This window comes from Acinonyx jubatus, chromosome A1 (assembly GCF_027475565.1).
Source record: "Acinonyx jubatus isolate Ajub_Pintada_27869175 chromosome A1, VMU_Ajub_asm_v1.0, whole genome shotgun sequence".
NCBI lineage: Eukaryota > Metazoa > Chordata > Mammalia > Carnivora > Felidae > Acinonyx > Acinonyx jubatus.
This window is the reverse complement of record NC_069380.1, coordinates 227,161,969-227,179,712: the sequence shown is the minus strand read 5'-3', so window position 1 is coordinate 227,179,712 and position 17,744 is coordinate 227,161,969. Positions and strand designations below refer to the sequence as shown.

The window sequence follows — 17,744 nt, the reverse complement described above, 5'->3', positions numbered from 1 at the left end:
TAAATAAATAAATAAATAAATAAATAAATAAATAAAGTGGCCTGCTTAAAATTGAAAACAAACCCAAACAACACCTAGTCGTCAGAGCCAAGAGATGAGAAAGCAAAGCTTCCCTCTGTCCCCTCAGCTTAAAATTCATTTCTCTGTCAATATCAAAACTCATCCTTAAAGTGATGTTTAAATGTTACCTCCTTCTTGCAGCCTGCCTTGATGCCTGATGGCTCAGAGAGAATTCATCCTACCCCCACCGGGTTGCTTTAACCCTCTGAGCAGCCCAGACTCTTGAGAAATTTTAAGCATTTGACAGGGAGATTTGTACAGTATCACACAGCAATGGGTTCTCTAGACAGAGGGTAATAGGATGGAAGCAGAATTCTGAACTTTTTTTTTTTTAAGTTTAGTTATTTATTTTGAGAGAGAGAGAGAGAGAGAGAGGGAGAGAGAGACAGCATGAGCAGGGGAGGGGCAGAGAGAGGGAGAGAGAGGATCCCAAGCAAGCCCCACAGTGTCAGCACAGAGTCTAGAGCAGGGCTCAGTCCCATGAACAGCAAGATCATGAAATGAGCCGAAACCAAGAGGTGCACACTTCATGGACTGAGCCACTCAGGCGCCCCAGAATTCTGAACATTTACAATGAAGGCAGCGGGACACTGCTTAGATACTGGAGAGACTAGGATTGGGAATTTCCTGCAGTGCAGAGAAAGAAAACCCACTGTAATTGAGGAAGGGAGAGAGGTGCACAGCTGGGAGACGTTTTAAAAGAAAAGCTCACGGGGACTTAGTGACGAAGAGGGCAGGAGTGAAGCCGAGACAAAATGACTCCACCGTGTAGCTGACTGCGAGCACTGCAGTGGGGGCCGGGGAGGTTCGCACAGTGCAGAGTAAGTCTTTCCAGAAAAGCGAGCAGACAGTAATGCACTGGCGTAATCACGCACGTACCTTCTGAATCTGTAAGTTCTGAGGTGATTTATTGGGAGTTGCTAATTCTGGTCTGCTTTACTTGAGCACCTGTCCCAGAATACAACACACACTCACAGGTGAGGGTGGGGAAGCCGAAACTCCCAACGATGTGGCATTCCCAAGCAGAGAAATTCGTGGGTGTGTTTTACGGAAGGATGGGCTTAATTTTTAAATTACAGAGCAGAAGGAGATGGTGAGGATTTATGTAGTTAGAAAGGGACTCTGAGCTGGATTTTAGTACTGGCTCAAATATAACCTGGCAATTTCCAAGATCAAAGTTTGATTGCACGTGGGTGAGACTTGAGGACAGAGACGGAGCTACCAAAGTCATCAATGGTGGAAGTTGAAGCCACAAATATGACAGTTTCTAGGAGCGCCTGGGTGGCCCAGTCGGTTAGGCATCTGACTCTTGATTTCAGCTCAGGTCGTGATCTCATCGTTCCTGAGATCGAGCCCCACGGTGGGCCCTGTGCTGACAGCATGTTGTCTACTTGGGATTCTCTCTCTCCCTCTCTCTCTGCCCCTTCTCTGCTTGCTCTCGCTCTCTCTCTCTCTCTCAAAATAAATAAATACACTTAGGGGGAAAAAAAGACAAGGTTTCTAAGGGGTGATTATCAATTTAACTCCAAAGGGTCATTTTCACCATTAAAAACAAAGCGTTACTAACAAGAATGCACTAAAATAAACCATTAGAATTAGGCAATGCCTCAGACAGGCACTCCATGAATGTTCTGTTGAGGCTGTTAATTCCGGATTATCAAAGGAATAATAAACACGCAAACGGAGACAGACCCTTTCAGGACTGGACACCTGACTTTGGCAGCTTTGTTTAGATTTACGTTTGTCAGGAAGTTTAGAAACATTTACTCTTAGGCTAAATTGAGTCTGTCAAAATGATATAAAAACTTATCTTTACGTAGACCATGAAGGATAACGCCACCAAGATTCACATACATCTATAACTGACAGAATCTGCATCCATTTCTACCCTCTCATTCTCCAGTCTTTCTGGGAGGTTAAGACAGATTTGAAGGTTAAGTGTTATGGTGCTTTAAATGAGCACAAACCCTCAGAGCCACATCAACTGAAGAGAAAGAGAACATCTTGCTTTATAAAAAAAATGTTGACCAAGAATAGAGGAAATGGTTGGTGGAAATTATATAGACACATACAAATGGGCTGTTATGAATCACAAAATCAATGAGATGCTGTCAATTATTTGTAAGATTATCAAATTGATTTTAACAAGCTCATAGCATTTTGGTCATATCTAACTGCAAGTTAACTTTATAGAGTACCAATATTGACTTTTATTTAAATCGAACTACTAATCAGTTTCATTTAGAGTGGCCATTTCCTCTTTGTGAATTCTGGAAAACTTGTCAGCTTAAGCTTACTTGGAATACAGGTGGCTCGTGGTGTTAAACTAGTTATTTTCTTCTAATCTTCACTAGTAACTCTCAAAGCTCAACTGTAGGCATTTCACTGAGGAATTTCCCTGAAAATGGTAGTTAAGCCCATCCACTATTCCTAGAATTAACCAAAGAAAAAAGCTCGAGAAGGTTGTTATGCAAGGAAGCTCCGAGTGATGTGGAATTATTCCGAGGACAGGTGCGTTTCTACACTTGATTTTTAAGTCTGTCTGCAGAATGTCAAGTTTGTCTGGGCAGCTGCTTTCAGTGCGCAATGCTTTAGGTGAAAATTACAACTCTAGTGGTCCCAGGATTAGAGAAGTACTCATTTAGTTTTTAAACTAATTTAGATTCAACCAATGCTATTGTCCTAATCAGTGGGCTTTTTCAAGTTTTCCTATTGTATATGGATAAATAGAAGGTCGGTGATGTACTCACACTTATGCAACAACTCAGTTTCTTTACAGCTGTAACCAATAGAGGGGAATTAACAAAATGACATTTACCACAAAATGAACTTCAAATGTATAACTTTAGTTTAAAATGTATCGCTCAAGCATTTTATTATGCATGGGATTTTACATGATGTTATAATCGTAGAACAGTATTTTTTTATAGCTCATTACAATTCCCAACTATTTCCTTGTAAAGTTTTATCTTCAGATTATTTACCATTTAAAAAACTTAATGTAGCACACAGAGGAAAAGCATTATATATATTTCTTCATAAATTAATTGCCTAAAGATAATAGATCCATATTTCTTATTATCAAGAATTATGAAAAGAAATAGAAAATTAATAGAAACCAGTTTAGCAGGAAACAAAATTTAAAAGCTAAATGCTGAAAACTAATTTATTTATGGAGTATACTAACTTAAAGAACCAGTGTGTGATTTGCCACAAATCACAGACTTTTCCCTTAGAAATCTTCAGGGCTTGGCTGTGCATTCCGTTCAGGTCCCTAATCCAACATCTTCTCCCAACGGAGGTCTTCCTGGCCCTTTGATCATTCTTTCAAAACTGGAGCAGTTCTCATAACACTTTCATGCTTCTAAAAAATCACTGAGGACTGTAACACCACCTGTGTCCATACTGATGCAATAAAAACCCAGCGTATTATGCTTTGATTGTATCCGTTGCTGTTGCAGTGGCTTATTGTTTGACCAGGGGCAGTTTGAGTGTTTTAAGTTCTGGGGGAATCCCACAAGATGTCTCCACAAGGTATTACCAGAACGCCCCTCCTTTCACTGTCTCCTGAGAAAGAGTTTGCTTGTTCTGACTTTCTCACCGGGGCGTTCGCCTCTGTAACTTTTCTTATACTCATGCCAGTTCTGATACTTTCCTTCCTTTCACCAGCTTTTGTTCGATACTCATATTTATGTTTTGGACACCCGTGTTTTGGACACTTTGACAATTCCAAAACCCAATTTTATTTTTATTAAAAATTCCCATCGGGCTTTAAACTCTGTGCTTGATCTCAGGACACCCTACTCACACGGGTGAGAATGATGTTTTTAACGAGACATTTGCATCATGTCCTCCCTTGCTTTGGAAATGGAGAAGGAAGCCTTGGTACTTCATGCCTTTGTTTATCCCTTCGATCCCCATGTTTACTTCTTTGGAAAAGGTAGAACATGACCCTTGAATATCCATGTGATAGAAGGAAATCAGAGAAAAAGAAATTGTTGCAAACCTGACAGAGGGAGCATCTGGAAGAGAAATTAACTACAGCTTCTAGGTGGATATTACTATGTCCTGTGTGTCACCTGGGTGTTTTCTCTTGACTTTTGCTCGTACTTACCATTTCTGCCACTGTTAACTTCCTACTGGCCCCATGACACCAAAGGCAGTAAGGGAAATGGATGTGAGTGAATTTTGAAAGGAAACAAATAGATGCATGTAGTATTTAAAGATAATTTTAGACTTGGAACCATGACAAACTTCTGGAAAGAAGACTGTCATTTGCATTTCAAAAACCAAAGGCATAAGATGGAGTGATTTTACAGGAAATGAACAACCCAAGGAGCAACTCAACTAACTTGAATAAATGCATTTCCAGGAAAAGACTTGGGATCTCCAGATTCTGGGTGATAGTTCTCAACCACTGGTGGAGCAGTGGGAGCAGGAGGACTTTTAAATCCAGGTTTTCTGACTCCAAGGGTGGGATGGGCTGCCTTGTACCCCTTCTCAGAGGCTCTTCATTGGGTCTGCCTAAGGACTGGTTTCCACCATAAAAGAAAATGAAACGAACCAGTTCTCTTTCCCTGAGCGTGATATCAATATTGTGAGCCGTGGTCTATACATTTATTTTTTGATTGTTTTAGTTACTATAAAAACCTTTACTCCTAAAAGTGTTCTGCATCCTTTGGTGCCATGCTTACTGGGAATTATGAAAAGATTCACTTTATAAGGATGTCCCTCACCTTTATTGTTATTACTGCATAAGACTCGACGGAGTTATATTTTACAGTATCTTACTAACTTGATCCCTCAACAATTCTCTTGCTGCATAACGATTAAGAATAATCACAGTAATTAAATAAAAATGACAGACTGTAAATCAACACTAAATAACATATCCACCTCTGTCCAAGTATATATGATTATTCAATTTGTATTCTATCTGCTCAGAATGGTAGGTTACATGATTGATTCTTGATTTTTTTGAATATGTTCTGATTTGAAATCTCAGAATAACCGTCCTTTCTTTGCCATAACATTCAGAATATAATAAGCTCCTAAGTTTTTCATCCTCCCGAATGCTGGGGTTTTCTAGAATGTGGTGGAATTTAAATTTGTCAATATGCTCCAGATAAAAATAATTACTGTTTCAAAATACAATATTTAAACAAATTAACATTGTCTATAAACATGTAAGTCATCTTCTCCAAAGTTGTCCATTCTCTTTCTGATTTTGACTGGCAAATAGTTTCATTAATTTTTGGATAAGATCTAATCACACTTCTCTCTGAGTTTATATCTCCAAAGATACACGGATTAAATAAGGTATTTGGTCCACAGCAGTCTGGATCAAGCTGTACATTATGTGAGAAGCTAAGGTTCTATCGCTGAGGTTCTAGAACTTTTTTTTTTTCCCCAGTAAACAATAGCAATTCTCCTGATGACTCTGTGACACATATTTGTTAGATTTGCACTAACTATATGAAATGTGTCAAAAAGTCACCGGATATCAATGTGTTGCTTATAACACAAGGACACGAACATGGTATGTTGTTCTACTACTTAATGGGATGTTGTGCAGATTGCTTCTTCACTCCCACAGTCATTCTCTGCCCTTTTTGCCATGTAGAGTCTCACGAGGGCCCCTTGCTCTGTGGTTTGTGATCAGATTTGGCCAATAGTAGGCATGGGGGCATCAGAAAGCAGGAGGAGAGAAGTTAGGGTGTTTATCCTTCTGCTGCTGCCACACCTCTTGACTGCTGGTCCTGTTCCCTAGACTTTTCCTGCATGTCCACCGTGGGAAGGGCTGCCCTCTGTTGCTGCTACCTGAGCACCTCAACAGACACCTTTTATTCCCTCGATCTTGCCCACTCCTTTGCAAATAGTCCCTTAATGAACTTCTCTTCGGTTAAACTCTTGAGTAGAATCTATTTCCCAGCTGGACCCTGATACAAATAAAAGAGAAACAGAGAGACTTTTATTTTATGGCCTTCTAAACACTTAAAATTAGCCGTAATTGATCCCTGAAATGATAGCTACCTACCCAATATTTTAAAATTAGTCTCCTAGGATGCCTGGGTGGCTCCGTTGGATAAGTGTCCCACTGCAGCTCAGGTCATGATCTCGCGGTGCATGTGCTCGAGCCACGCATCGGGCTCTGTGCTGACAGCTCAGAGCCTGGAGCCTGCTTCAGATTCTGTGTGTGTGTCTCTCTCTGCCCCTCCCCTGCTCTCTCTCTCTCTCTCAAAAATAAATAAATCATTAAAAAAATTAAAATTAATTTCCCCAATTTTACTTAATTAGTCTGTCTCAAAGTTACTCGGAAAATAAAATAATAAAATGTATCTGAAGAATTACAATAGGGGCACCTGGGTGGTTCAGTCGGATAAGTGTCCGACTTCAGCTCAGATGATCTCACGTTGTTGAGTTCGAGCCCTGTGTCCAGCTCTGGGCTGACAGCGTGAAGCTCAGAAGCTGGAGCCTGCTTCAGATTCTGTGTGTGTCTCTCTCTCTCTGTTCCTCCCCGGCTGTCTCTCTTTCTCTCTCATAAATAAAGCAACATTAAAAAAAAAAGAGTAACAATACTCTTCATTGTGGTTTTTGATCCTTTGGCATAAAAGTTTTGGAAGGTGATTTTATCACCTGGGTTATTTGAGTTTTTTTGTTTTTGGTTTTGGTTTATTTTGCCTTGTTACTTTTCTATCTCAAACAACAAAGCAGGGGCTTGCAGGAAAAACAAACAACTCAAATCCTAGGAGTCTTCAAAAGATAACCCAGTACATAGTAACAGGACATAACTAATCTTTCCAAAAGACAAAAATCCAGCAGTTACCAAATACATTCCAAAAAACCCTACTGGAGTATTTAACTTTCCTGGGACAAAGACACATCTTTTGTAGATAATTTTTGAACACATATTACAGGAAACGAAAAGTGAACACTAAAAATTCATTCCATTTCTCTCATGTGTAGAGAGTGTTTCAATTAGGAAAACTCAGGATTATCAGTTGATTAAAAATTTTTTTAAGTTCCTATATTTACTCCTTTTATCACTTTATCTCTTCTACTATTTTATATTATATTACTTTATCTCTGCATTACTTTTATTATTTCCATCTTTCTAATTTCTTTGGTTTATTTAGCTCTTTTTAAGGTTTCCCCAAAATGAGTAGTACATTCTTTGATCTGATCTTTGTTAAAAATTTTTTTTTTATATTTATTTATTTCTGAGACAGAGAGAGACAGAGTGTGAGTTGGGGAGGGGCAGAGAGAGAGGGAGACACAGAATCAGAAGCGGGCTCCAGGCTCCGAGCTGTCGGCACAGAGCCCGACGCGGGGCTCGAACTCACAAACCGCTAGACCATGGCCTGAGCCACAGTCGGTTGCTCAACCGACTGAGCCACCCAGGCGCCCCTAAAGTTAAGATTGACTGAGTACAGTTTCTCCCCCTTACCCCTGTATTTTCATTATAAAATATCACTATTCTATTTGTTTCTGTGTATTTATTTTTTAAGTTTATTTTTGAGAAGGATAGAGAAAGGGAGGGACAGAGAGGGAGAGAGAGAATCCCAGGCAGGCTCTGCTCCATCAGCATGGTACCTGATGCAGGGCTCAAACCCATGAGCTGTGAGACTATGTCCTGAGCCAAAAAGTGAGAGTTGGACACTGAATCGACTGAGCCACCCAGGTGCCCTATTTTACTTGCTTTTTAAATAGTATGTAACTTTCTTTTTATTTCTATTTTTATTTGTAGATCCAAATGCATTTTCTTAATTTTACCGTGGATATATTTTATCATTTTATTTACTTTTAATTTTACTAGATTATTACCAAAGAAGGTGGCCTTTCTATACTTCTTTTTAAGATGACTTTTTTAAAAATTTTTTTTAACGTTTATTTATTTTTGAGACAGAGAGAGACAGAGCATGAATGGGGGAGGGGCAGAGAGAGAGGGAGACACAGAATCCAAAACAGGCTCCAGGCTCTGAGCTGTCAGCACAGAGCCCGACGCGGGGCTCGAACTCACGGACCGCGAGATCATGACCTGAGCCGAAGTCGGCCGCTTAACCGACTGAGCCACCCAGGTGCCCCATAAGATGACTTTTTTTTTTTTTTTTTTGAGAGAGATAGAGAGAGAGAGAGAGAGAGAGAGAGAGAGAGAGGAAGCATGACTGGGGTGGGGTGGGGGAGCAAAGAGAGGGGAGAGATTGAGAATCACAAGCAGGCTCCATGCTTTCAGTGCAGAGCCCAATGTGGGGCTCGATCTCATGAACCATGAGATCATGACCTGAGATGAAATCAAGAATCAGATGTTTAACTGACTGATGCACCCAGGCACCCCTCTGTACTTTCTAATTTTTAGGATTGTCTTTACTGCCCTATAGCTGATCAAGTCTTCTAAGTTTTCCTGGACATATATAACAAATGTATACTATCATTCAATGGATCTAACTTTTTAGATATAGTTATTACATTGGTTTGTCGATTATGTATTCCAATTTTACGTGTCTTTCTCTTCCTGAATTCTGTCTGATTCTGCACATTGAAATGTTCACAACGGTATTTTTCATCAATTTCTCTGTTCATTCTTAATAATTTTTATTTTAATATTCAGGTATTATTCTGTTTGGTACATCACGTTCACTAGATGTTAGTATGAGTTTATCACATCCTTGTAAGCAAAAACATTTTCACTAGATAATTCCTCTTTGACCTTGCCTAATGTTCCTGCATTAAATTCCACTTCATCTCACAAATTCTTCCCAATCCTAGTTTATATTGATTATAATTGCTGTTACTACTCTGTTCCTTGAACTTCAACACTTGTTTCATTAATATAAATATGTCCCTTATCAACATCACATAACTATCTTATCCTTATTACAAACTTTTTATTCTTTTCAAAGAATTCAGTGTGCTCACCTGTAGGGCTAGACTAATATACTTGATTCATCCCTCCTGTTTCAACTTGTTTGCCTCTTATTTTACTTCTCTTCCTTCTTTTTTTCCGTACCTTCTGTGTATTGAAGGTTATTCCCTCTCCTAAGCTCCTAAGATAATGTTTCTCTATTATCATATGAAAAATATGATATCAAATATCAACTCTCTCCCAAGACACACTATTTTATCTCTATTTTCCTTACTCTAACAAAGGGAGTACATGTGCCTCAAATATTAATTAAATATAAGTCAGACTACAACTACCCCTATAAGAGAAATGCATTAATTGACTGAGAGATAAGTAATGAGGCTACATTCTAAAATAGAAAATACAGATAACAAGGATACTATAAATCATGCATCTTATTTGAGAAGTTTTATTGAGGCGATTCAAATGGGTTTAAATAAATCTGGATATTCATGATGATGTTATCCTAAGAGTAGTGGTATTATAAAAATTGTAGAGAAAGTGAACTAATGTGTAAATTTAATGGTTTCAAGATAAGTATGCTATCTTATTCTTATATCTTCCTTTTAAATAGCAAACCTTGATGGGTATTCAAGGAGACTTTATTTTTTTTAATTAAGAAATGAAATGCTCCACTGATTTCTGATATAGAAATTACCAGTGTGATATATGTTTTAATGATTTCATTTTTAGCTTTTTGTGGGATTTTATTAAACTAAGTCAAGAGAATTTTATGATTTATTAAAGTGAAGCTCATTTCAATTCACAGCACTTTTATTCCTAAGCCTCAACCACTATGGTTGAAAATATATATAATTAGGAGGAGATGAAGAAATTTTAAAATATTCTGTCGAGGTTAATATGCAAATTCAAGGTGGCTACAAATAGAAATACAAGGGGCTACTGCAGAGTACTATAGCATAATACTAAGTAGTTAGTACTGCATATATTACATTGATTCTTTCTATTTTGTTGCATAGCTGTTGTACTGTTTATGATCTCTACCAACAATGATCTGTGTATGTAAAGCATTCACAGTAAATTTCAAACACTGTACTGGTTAAACAAATATATGGTGAGTTCATTCAATGTGATAGTCTAGCTAGGTGCCAAAAAGGGTATCAGAAAATTGGTGAGAATCCCCACTCTGTCAGTAATTTGTGAGAAATCTAGATTCAATTGCTGATTTAAGAGAGACTATAATCTAACGTGAGTTGGGATGGGTAATGTGGGAAGGAATTAGATGAGAGTGGAGTGAAATGGATAAAACATGTACAAACACAGGTTGAAGTCCTCTTAGATATAGCTTTTTATGTTAATTATATTATAATAAAATATACTCTTATATTTTAAAATTGTCTTCAAGCATCATTGTCATTTGACTTACTTTCACTTGTGGAATAATCCTGTGGGTCAAGTATTCCTGATTCCTGCAAGGATCTAATACAGGAGTCCACCAGCTCAAGACCTGTTGTAAGTTCATCTTCGATGTCTTTTTGACCATCTGAAACACAACATTTTAAAGTGATGAACAAACACATGATGCTCTTATTATTAAAGCTTCAGGTTACTCTTTAATAATGGAAAGTATCCTAACCAAAGACATTATCTCATGAGGTTCTCATTAGATTTCGCATTGTAATCCTTGGTCAACCAGTATCAAAAGCCAAGGCCAGCCAATTCCAGGTATCCATGAAAAACCCAAAGGTTTCTAGGGAATTGAGAGAACTCAACTATCAGGGAATCACGAGCTATCACAGGAACATTTAATTTTAGTGTCATGGTGTTCTCATACTCATTTTTATCAGTCTTTTTTCTAAAGTTCACAAGAATATTAATCAGTAGACATACATGTAGAAATGGATGTAAGTTTCATCAAGAAGCTGTACTTTACCTTGTGATTGCCAGTGAAACTGCTCTTCTGCTGAACTGTAAAAAAGAGAATACACAGATATAATGCACCGGTTAGAAACCAAGGACCCTAGACTAGAAGACACAAAGATGCATTGGAGTAGCCATGGTGGCTCCACGGTGTGTCCTTTAGATTTTTACTGAGAAGAAAGATCCCATTTTGATACAATCTTAACTGTAATCCATTTGATGTAGATCTCTTTTGATTCACAGGCACTAGCGTGTTATAAATGGACACTGTTCAGTAATTTTCAGAGAACAGCTCCTTTTTTTTTTTTTTATAAAGCCCAACCTATTATACTCCTCTCTTGCAACAGCTTTTACATAGATGCAGTCCTACCCAATTTTAGTTATTTTAAAATACGAGTCTGACTAGTTTCATATAGACTTTGTGAGATTGTCTAGGAAAGAAATAACCTCCTTTTGCGTTAAAAAGAAGGCTCGATAAATTTATTCCTTCTTCTAGACATATCACATGAGCAGTTCCTTTCAGCTGATTATTAGTTCAAATTAAGTCATTTACAAATTATAACACTTTGCCACCAATTGAATATACAGTCCCGATTTCTCGCTTTACAAATACATCTTATAAGACGACCTAGGGAGAAAGGGTTGTTCATATACACGATGTGCCAAAGACAATGTGCAGAGTTCATCTATGAAGGCGACATAGGTTAATTTTGAATGATTTATTAAATATATAAATAAATTTAAAATGTCTACATGTGCATAACTCTTTCATTACACATGCAAATACTTTCTACATGCCCCTTTTTATATGTCAATGATTGGTAAGAAATCTAGATGCCAATTACAGACAGGTATCATTTTGAGAATGATTTTCTACACTTATTTCACTAAATCTTTTACTCTGATCCAGCAGCTTCTATGAATAGCTCATCAGTTGCACAACAGCAAGTGGATTTTAGACCTTTAATCTGTACCTTAGAGGGGGCTTCTGGATATATTTACAGAGGGAAAAGGAAAGGGAATTCTGGTATGAATCAGTGTTCAGAAAAGCTGCGATCGGTATACATGAACACAAGAATAGTATCTTAAGGGACATGTGACTGTTTCCTGGGCATCTTGCCCCCTGACCAATCCATTTTATCAAACTGGAAAACAGTTGCACAATGGTGAAAACCATACACACAACTGATACATGAAATGATAACTTTACAAATTCAGTCCAATGCAACTTTTTCTTATTTCAAAAAGGTATGTGCCATATAGTGGTAATATGTTATCTATAAAGTTCCACACTTAAAACAGAAAAGTAATCCTAAGGTCAATATTTTAAAAGTTGCATGCACTGGTTCAGTTAGTAGCATTTTATTTTATTGTTTTAATAAATTTAAGTGTATGTATGTATTTATTTTTTTTATTTTTTTTTGAGAAGACAGAGAGAGAGAGAAGGGGAGGGGCAGAGAGAGAGAGAGAGACAGACAGAATCTCAAGCAGGCTCTGCACTGACAGCATGGAGCCTGATGTGGGCTTGAACTCATGAACTGTGAGATCATGACCTGAGCCAAAACCAAGAGTGAGAGGCTTAACCAACTGAGGTATCCAGGTGCCCCAGTAAGTGCGATTTTAAATAGGAATTAAAAAAATGCTTTCACAGTTGTAGTAAGTTGAATGGTGCCCCTCACCCCCAGGAGATATGTCCACATTAAATCTCTAGAAACTGTATATGACTACTAATGGAAAAAGCGCTTTTGAAAAAATATTTTTTAATGCTTATTTATTTTTAAGAGAGAGAGACACACACACACACACAGAATGTGAGTGGAGGAGGGGCAGAGAGAGAGAGGGAGACACAGAATCTGAAGCAGGCTCCAGGCTCTGACTTGTCAGCACAGAGCCCGACGCCGGGCTCAAACTCACAAATCGTGAGATCATGACCTGAGCCGAAGTTGGACCCTTAACCAACTGAGCCACCCAGGCGCCCGGGAAAAAGTATTTTAGTAGATGTTTAAATTAAGGGAAAGGTCTTCAGATGGGATCATCCCAAATCCCATGATAACTGTCTTTACAAGAGACACACAGAAGACAAGGTTATATGAAAAAGGATGAAGAGACTGGAATTAGGCATCTACAAGCCAAGGAATGCCTGGAGCCATCAGAGCCTAGAAGAAATAAGGAAGGATCCGATCCTCCTCCCGAGCCTTTATCGAGACCACAGCCCTGCTGACACCTTGATTTTGAACTTACAGCCTCCAAAGAGTTTGAGAGAATACATTTCTTTTGTTTTAAGCCACTCAGCTGTGGTCACTTGTTATGGCGGCCCCAGGAAACTGATAACAATATTTTTCTGGTACAATAAAGACGGTCTCATGTTAACCCTCTAGGATTTACTACTATCTCTATGCTGCTATGTTTCTTTTGTCAGTATCACCCTTTACTAAGTGCTTACTGTATACCTTGGCTCCTCTGATTCCTGTCAACCACAATGGTCGTTTTGGGAGATGGCGAAAACGGGCTTATTTGGCGTTAGATAACTTGACCACACGGATCATAAGGAACTCAACAAGGATTTAAATTAATCCGCCAAACTCCAAAGCTCATATTTCTAACTCACAATAAAACGTTGTGGAGGGAAACACACACTCAAGTGGCTTCCCACCGGAAACAGTACGAATAAGTCAACAGAAGTCATTGCATTCACCACTCCTCTCCTCGCAGGCGCAGCGAAGAGCGCACTTTATGCGCCTTTGCACGTAGATGGCGCCACCTGAGAGGAAGGGACAAGTGCCACTTCCTGCCCCAAGCACAGAAGGGCAGGCATGAGATTTTCATGCTCTCTCTCTCTCTCTCCTAATCCCCCACTGAGATGGGTCCCTGAGTAGGAGGGAGGAAGATTTCTGCCAACCCAGAGAAGACACAGCACGAGTGAGAAATAAACCACTGTTGTGTGAAAACGCTGGAGCCGGAGGGGGGTTTGTTTCTGTTGAATAAATGTCACACTGAGTAATAGAGACATGTGGCAGTGTTTGAGTTTGTAAGGTGTTTCTTGCTTCTCTAGCTTACATTTCCGCCGTGGAGCGCTGGGAGAAAATGTCTTGGGTCACTCTACCACAAATAAGGTGGTGTGACAGCTTTTACTCATCCTGTGAGATGTATCTGCTCATGTACAATAACGGGTGATTTTATGTGTCAGACCACACATCAGAGTTTCCTATAATATTTACTTTTTGTTCATCTCTTTCAAAAGTGTTTCAATTTGATGATGCAACAGAAACAAGATGAGACATTTTTTTCCCCTTACATTTGAAAGAATGCGGTTCGCAGTGAATATGAAACTATTCCTCTCAAAGCAGAGGAAGCTTCCTTTTCGCCAGATAAAGAGCATCAATCATTTAAAATCCTGATTCCTTTAGCACAGTTAAAATGCATTAAAAGTATGACTGATCACAGAAACTAGAAGTCCCAAGAGAGACCTGGTTTGGATTTTATTTCCATTAAGTGCTCACTTGACTCTCTGTTAGGGGATTCTATGCAATTGTATATCTTATATACTTGATTTCTTCTCCTAAAAGCTGCTTTTAGGTGGATGCTTTTTTAAAAAAGCAAACAAACTATTTATTCATCCGATAAACACAGATTATGCCTGCGTCTCACACATTCTTACTTCAAGTGTTTGGATATTATTCATGGTGAACTTTCTCCCAATTATATCATTCAATTTAGTATAATATAAAAGTTATTTCTGAAACACTTGTAACTTCCATGCATGTTCAATTTTAGAAACTAAAGTTTGCTTTCACTACCAAAATGCTCTTTTTTCAAATAGAAGTAATCTGTAAAGAACTAAATTTAATAAAGATATAGACATAATTTAGATTAGCCAGCATGTATTTAAACATAAAACTATGTACCAGTTCCAGAACCCAATTATTGTGAGAAAAATACATATTTGTAACAAAGATGACCTAACATTTAACCTTTAAATGTATACAGAAATACATCCATAAATCAGTAGTGCTAGTAAAGAGTTTAAAAACAATATATTAAAAGCACAACTCCTAATAGCTAACACATACCTCTAGCTTTCTACCAGGCAATATTCTAGTTGATTTACAGTTAATTTCCAAGACAACAGTTTTGAGACAGGTACTATTTTCCCATTTTACAGATAATGAAACTGAGGTAAAAAGATGTTCAGGAACTTGCTGGTGGTCCCACATCCAGCAAGCAGTGGAGGGAGAATTACGACCCTGGGTCTCTTGCTTCTAGAGGCCACATTCTGAACTACCATTCTATTCGCACATTTAGCGACATCAAAATTACACCCCTATGTGATAAAAGCAAAAACATAAACATAAAACCGTAAACTAAGTTGAAAAAACAAGCCATGTCCTGGGAGAAGATATTGGCAGCGCAGATAACTTACAAATATTGAAATTAAAATTACAAATATTAAAATTAAAAATATTAAAATATTAAAATTAAAATTTTAAGATAAAGATTAAAAAGGTCAAACAAAAGCAAGGTCAATATGTATACATATAGCTGATGCACAGTAGAAAAAAAATCTAGAATGTATGGTTACTGAACATACTAAAAGATACTCAAGCCTATTATCAATTGAAAGAATAAAAACCAAACACAGGCCAATTCTTTACACTCCACAGGCTGTCAAACAATTAGACAGTCTGACAATATTATGTGCTGGAGAGAAGATGGGGAACAAGAACTCTCATACGTTGCACGTGAGAATAAACCAGTCACCTCGGTGACAATGAGGCAATACTTGGTCATGTCCTATATATACAGATGCCTAATCACTCAGTAAGTCTGCTTTTAGGAAGAACTTCCAGGGAAATCTGAGCACCTATGCCCGGAACACCTCTACAAGACTGTTCACGCCTAGAGGTCAGCAGTACCAAAACAATGGAAATAACCTAAGGGATCAGTAATAGGGAATGAACAAATGTAAATAATATGATTGCATACACAGAGAACGTATATATGGAATCAACACTACTCAGCAGTTAAAATAAATTAGCCAAATACACAATGAAGCAACCTAGGTAGTTCTCAAATGTAAAATATAGAGTGGGAAATGCAAATTTCACATATGTATTACATGATCCCAATTATGTGAATTTTAAAAACATTGATTAAATGATATTGTGTATAAATACATATACATATATGTATACACACACGTATATACACAAAGGCTATTCTTTGGTTTAAGCTAGTTTTTCAACTATATGTCTGTCTATCTATTAAGTGAAATCATACAAACATAGATTAAAAAGATACACCGAATTTCTTTTTTAAAAAAAATATGTATATATTTTTTTTTTTTTTAGAGACAGAATGTGTGTAAGCAGGGAAGTGTCAAAGGGAGAGAGACAGAATTCCAAGCAGACCCCATGCTCAGCATGGAGCATGACATGGGGCTTGATCTCATGACTGTGAGATCATGACCTGAGCTGAAATCAAGTCAGTTCCTTAACCGACTGAGCCACCCAGGTGGCCTCGTACACTGAATTTCATGACGGTGGTAGCCTCTGAGGAACAGAGAGAAATGTCTGAGGTGGGTTAAAAGGGAATTTCTCTTTTATTCTTAATGTTTTATTTCATGAAAAATGAGGGAAAATCTTAACATTAACTTAGGAATGCCTTTGTTATTTGGACTAGGAAAACATCATGATTCTTACATCTAGAAATGTCTCCTTAAACGCTTAGATAAATCTTGGTGACCCAGTTCTACATAATATTCTCATTGTTGATAAATCACTCGTAGTTGAAATTCAAATAATGCAAAAAAATATGAAATATGTAAGTCCAAATAATAGAGGAAAAGAATGGTTTTAGAGATGTAATTACTCTTTGTCTCTATTTTCTATGTGATAAAAATGACAGGATCACTTCGGCTATGTCTTGATATAAGCTTAAACATTTCAAGTAAGTAACCAATAACTTTCAAGTTCTGCGGGCAAGATGTTGGGGAAAAACTAGTTGAAACCAAAGAATAACCTTTGAGCTCCTAGAGAAGTGATTTTCACCCTCATCATTTCCAGCATGATAGGATCCTTACCCACCTCCAGGCCACTTCTAATATATATAATATGAAAGTTCAGAGAGTTTGCTTAATGTCAGGAAAAGACACAAAGCAAGCCATTACTATAGCTACTCTGACTGTCACGAAGCTGCACAAATATATTTCCTTATTTTCTTTTTCAGCTTTCTGATGCCCAGAGCATCAATCCCTACACTGTATCGTGTGATGCGTTATTGCTCACAATATGACTCATAATGAAATAAAGGCAAGGAACTATGAGGGTTTTTTTTTCCCTTTTTTTCTTTTTGTTAGTTTGCTTTCAAGTTAAGCAATGTACCTAAAACATAAGCCAGAGAAACTGTTGTGAAATAAAGGTTTGCAGAACTGATGTTGGATCTTCACCTACGGGAACAAAGGCCCTTATATTTACGATGTCAGTATGACCTCAAATTGTACTCTACCATAAAATACTTCTTAGTATATGGTCTTGCATGCAGCCACCTCACAAGAATGTGTATTGGTTGCAAGATAAAATGACCTGGGTCAAAAGTCCCAAATATGTGCAAATGTGACATATTCACTAAAAATGGTGAGAAGCGGCAGCCTGTGGAGCTGAGAGGTAGGCAGCTGTTTAGTGCACTGTACCCAGACCATATTCGTTTGGATATGCAAGGAACCCTGTTCCCCCCAGAACTTCCTGTGGAGCTGTTTTTCTGTCCTTCTACTGCCTTGTGGTCTCTACGTGCATCTGCGATATATTCCCAAATGAGTGTCCTGATCTCTCCGCCATGCAACTGGCATGTTTCTTTCTTCCTTCGATCATACATCCTCTTCCCGCTCTACCTCTTCTCATTAGAA

General features: G+C 38.0%; 1 protein-coding gene across 3 annotated transcripts in view; it reads right to left on the bottom strand.

The window, feature by feature from the left end:
* Positions 1-17,744, bottom strand: part of CTNND2 (catenin delta 2) — a 933,243-nt gene that overhangs the window by 417,666 nt on the left and 497,833 nt on the right. For all 3 annotated transcript variants that reach the window (XM_053202070.1, XM_053202078.1, XM_053202077.1), the window contains exons 4-5: positions 10,857-10,891; positions 10,350-10,466 (exon numbers count right to left, since the gene is read on the bottom strand). In XM_053202070.1, the coding sequence (XP_053058045.1) occupies positions 10,350-10,466; positions 10,857-10,891 (152 nt within the window). The remainder of the gene's footprint in view (positions 1-10,349; positions 10,467-10,856; positions 10,892-17,744) is intronic.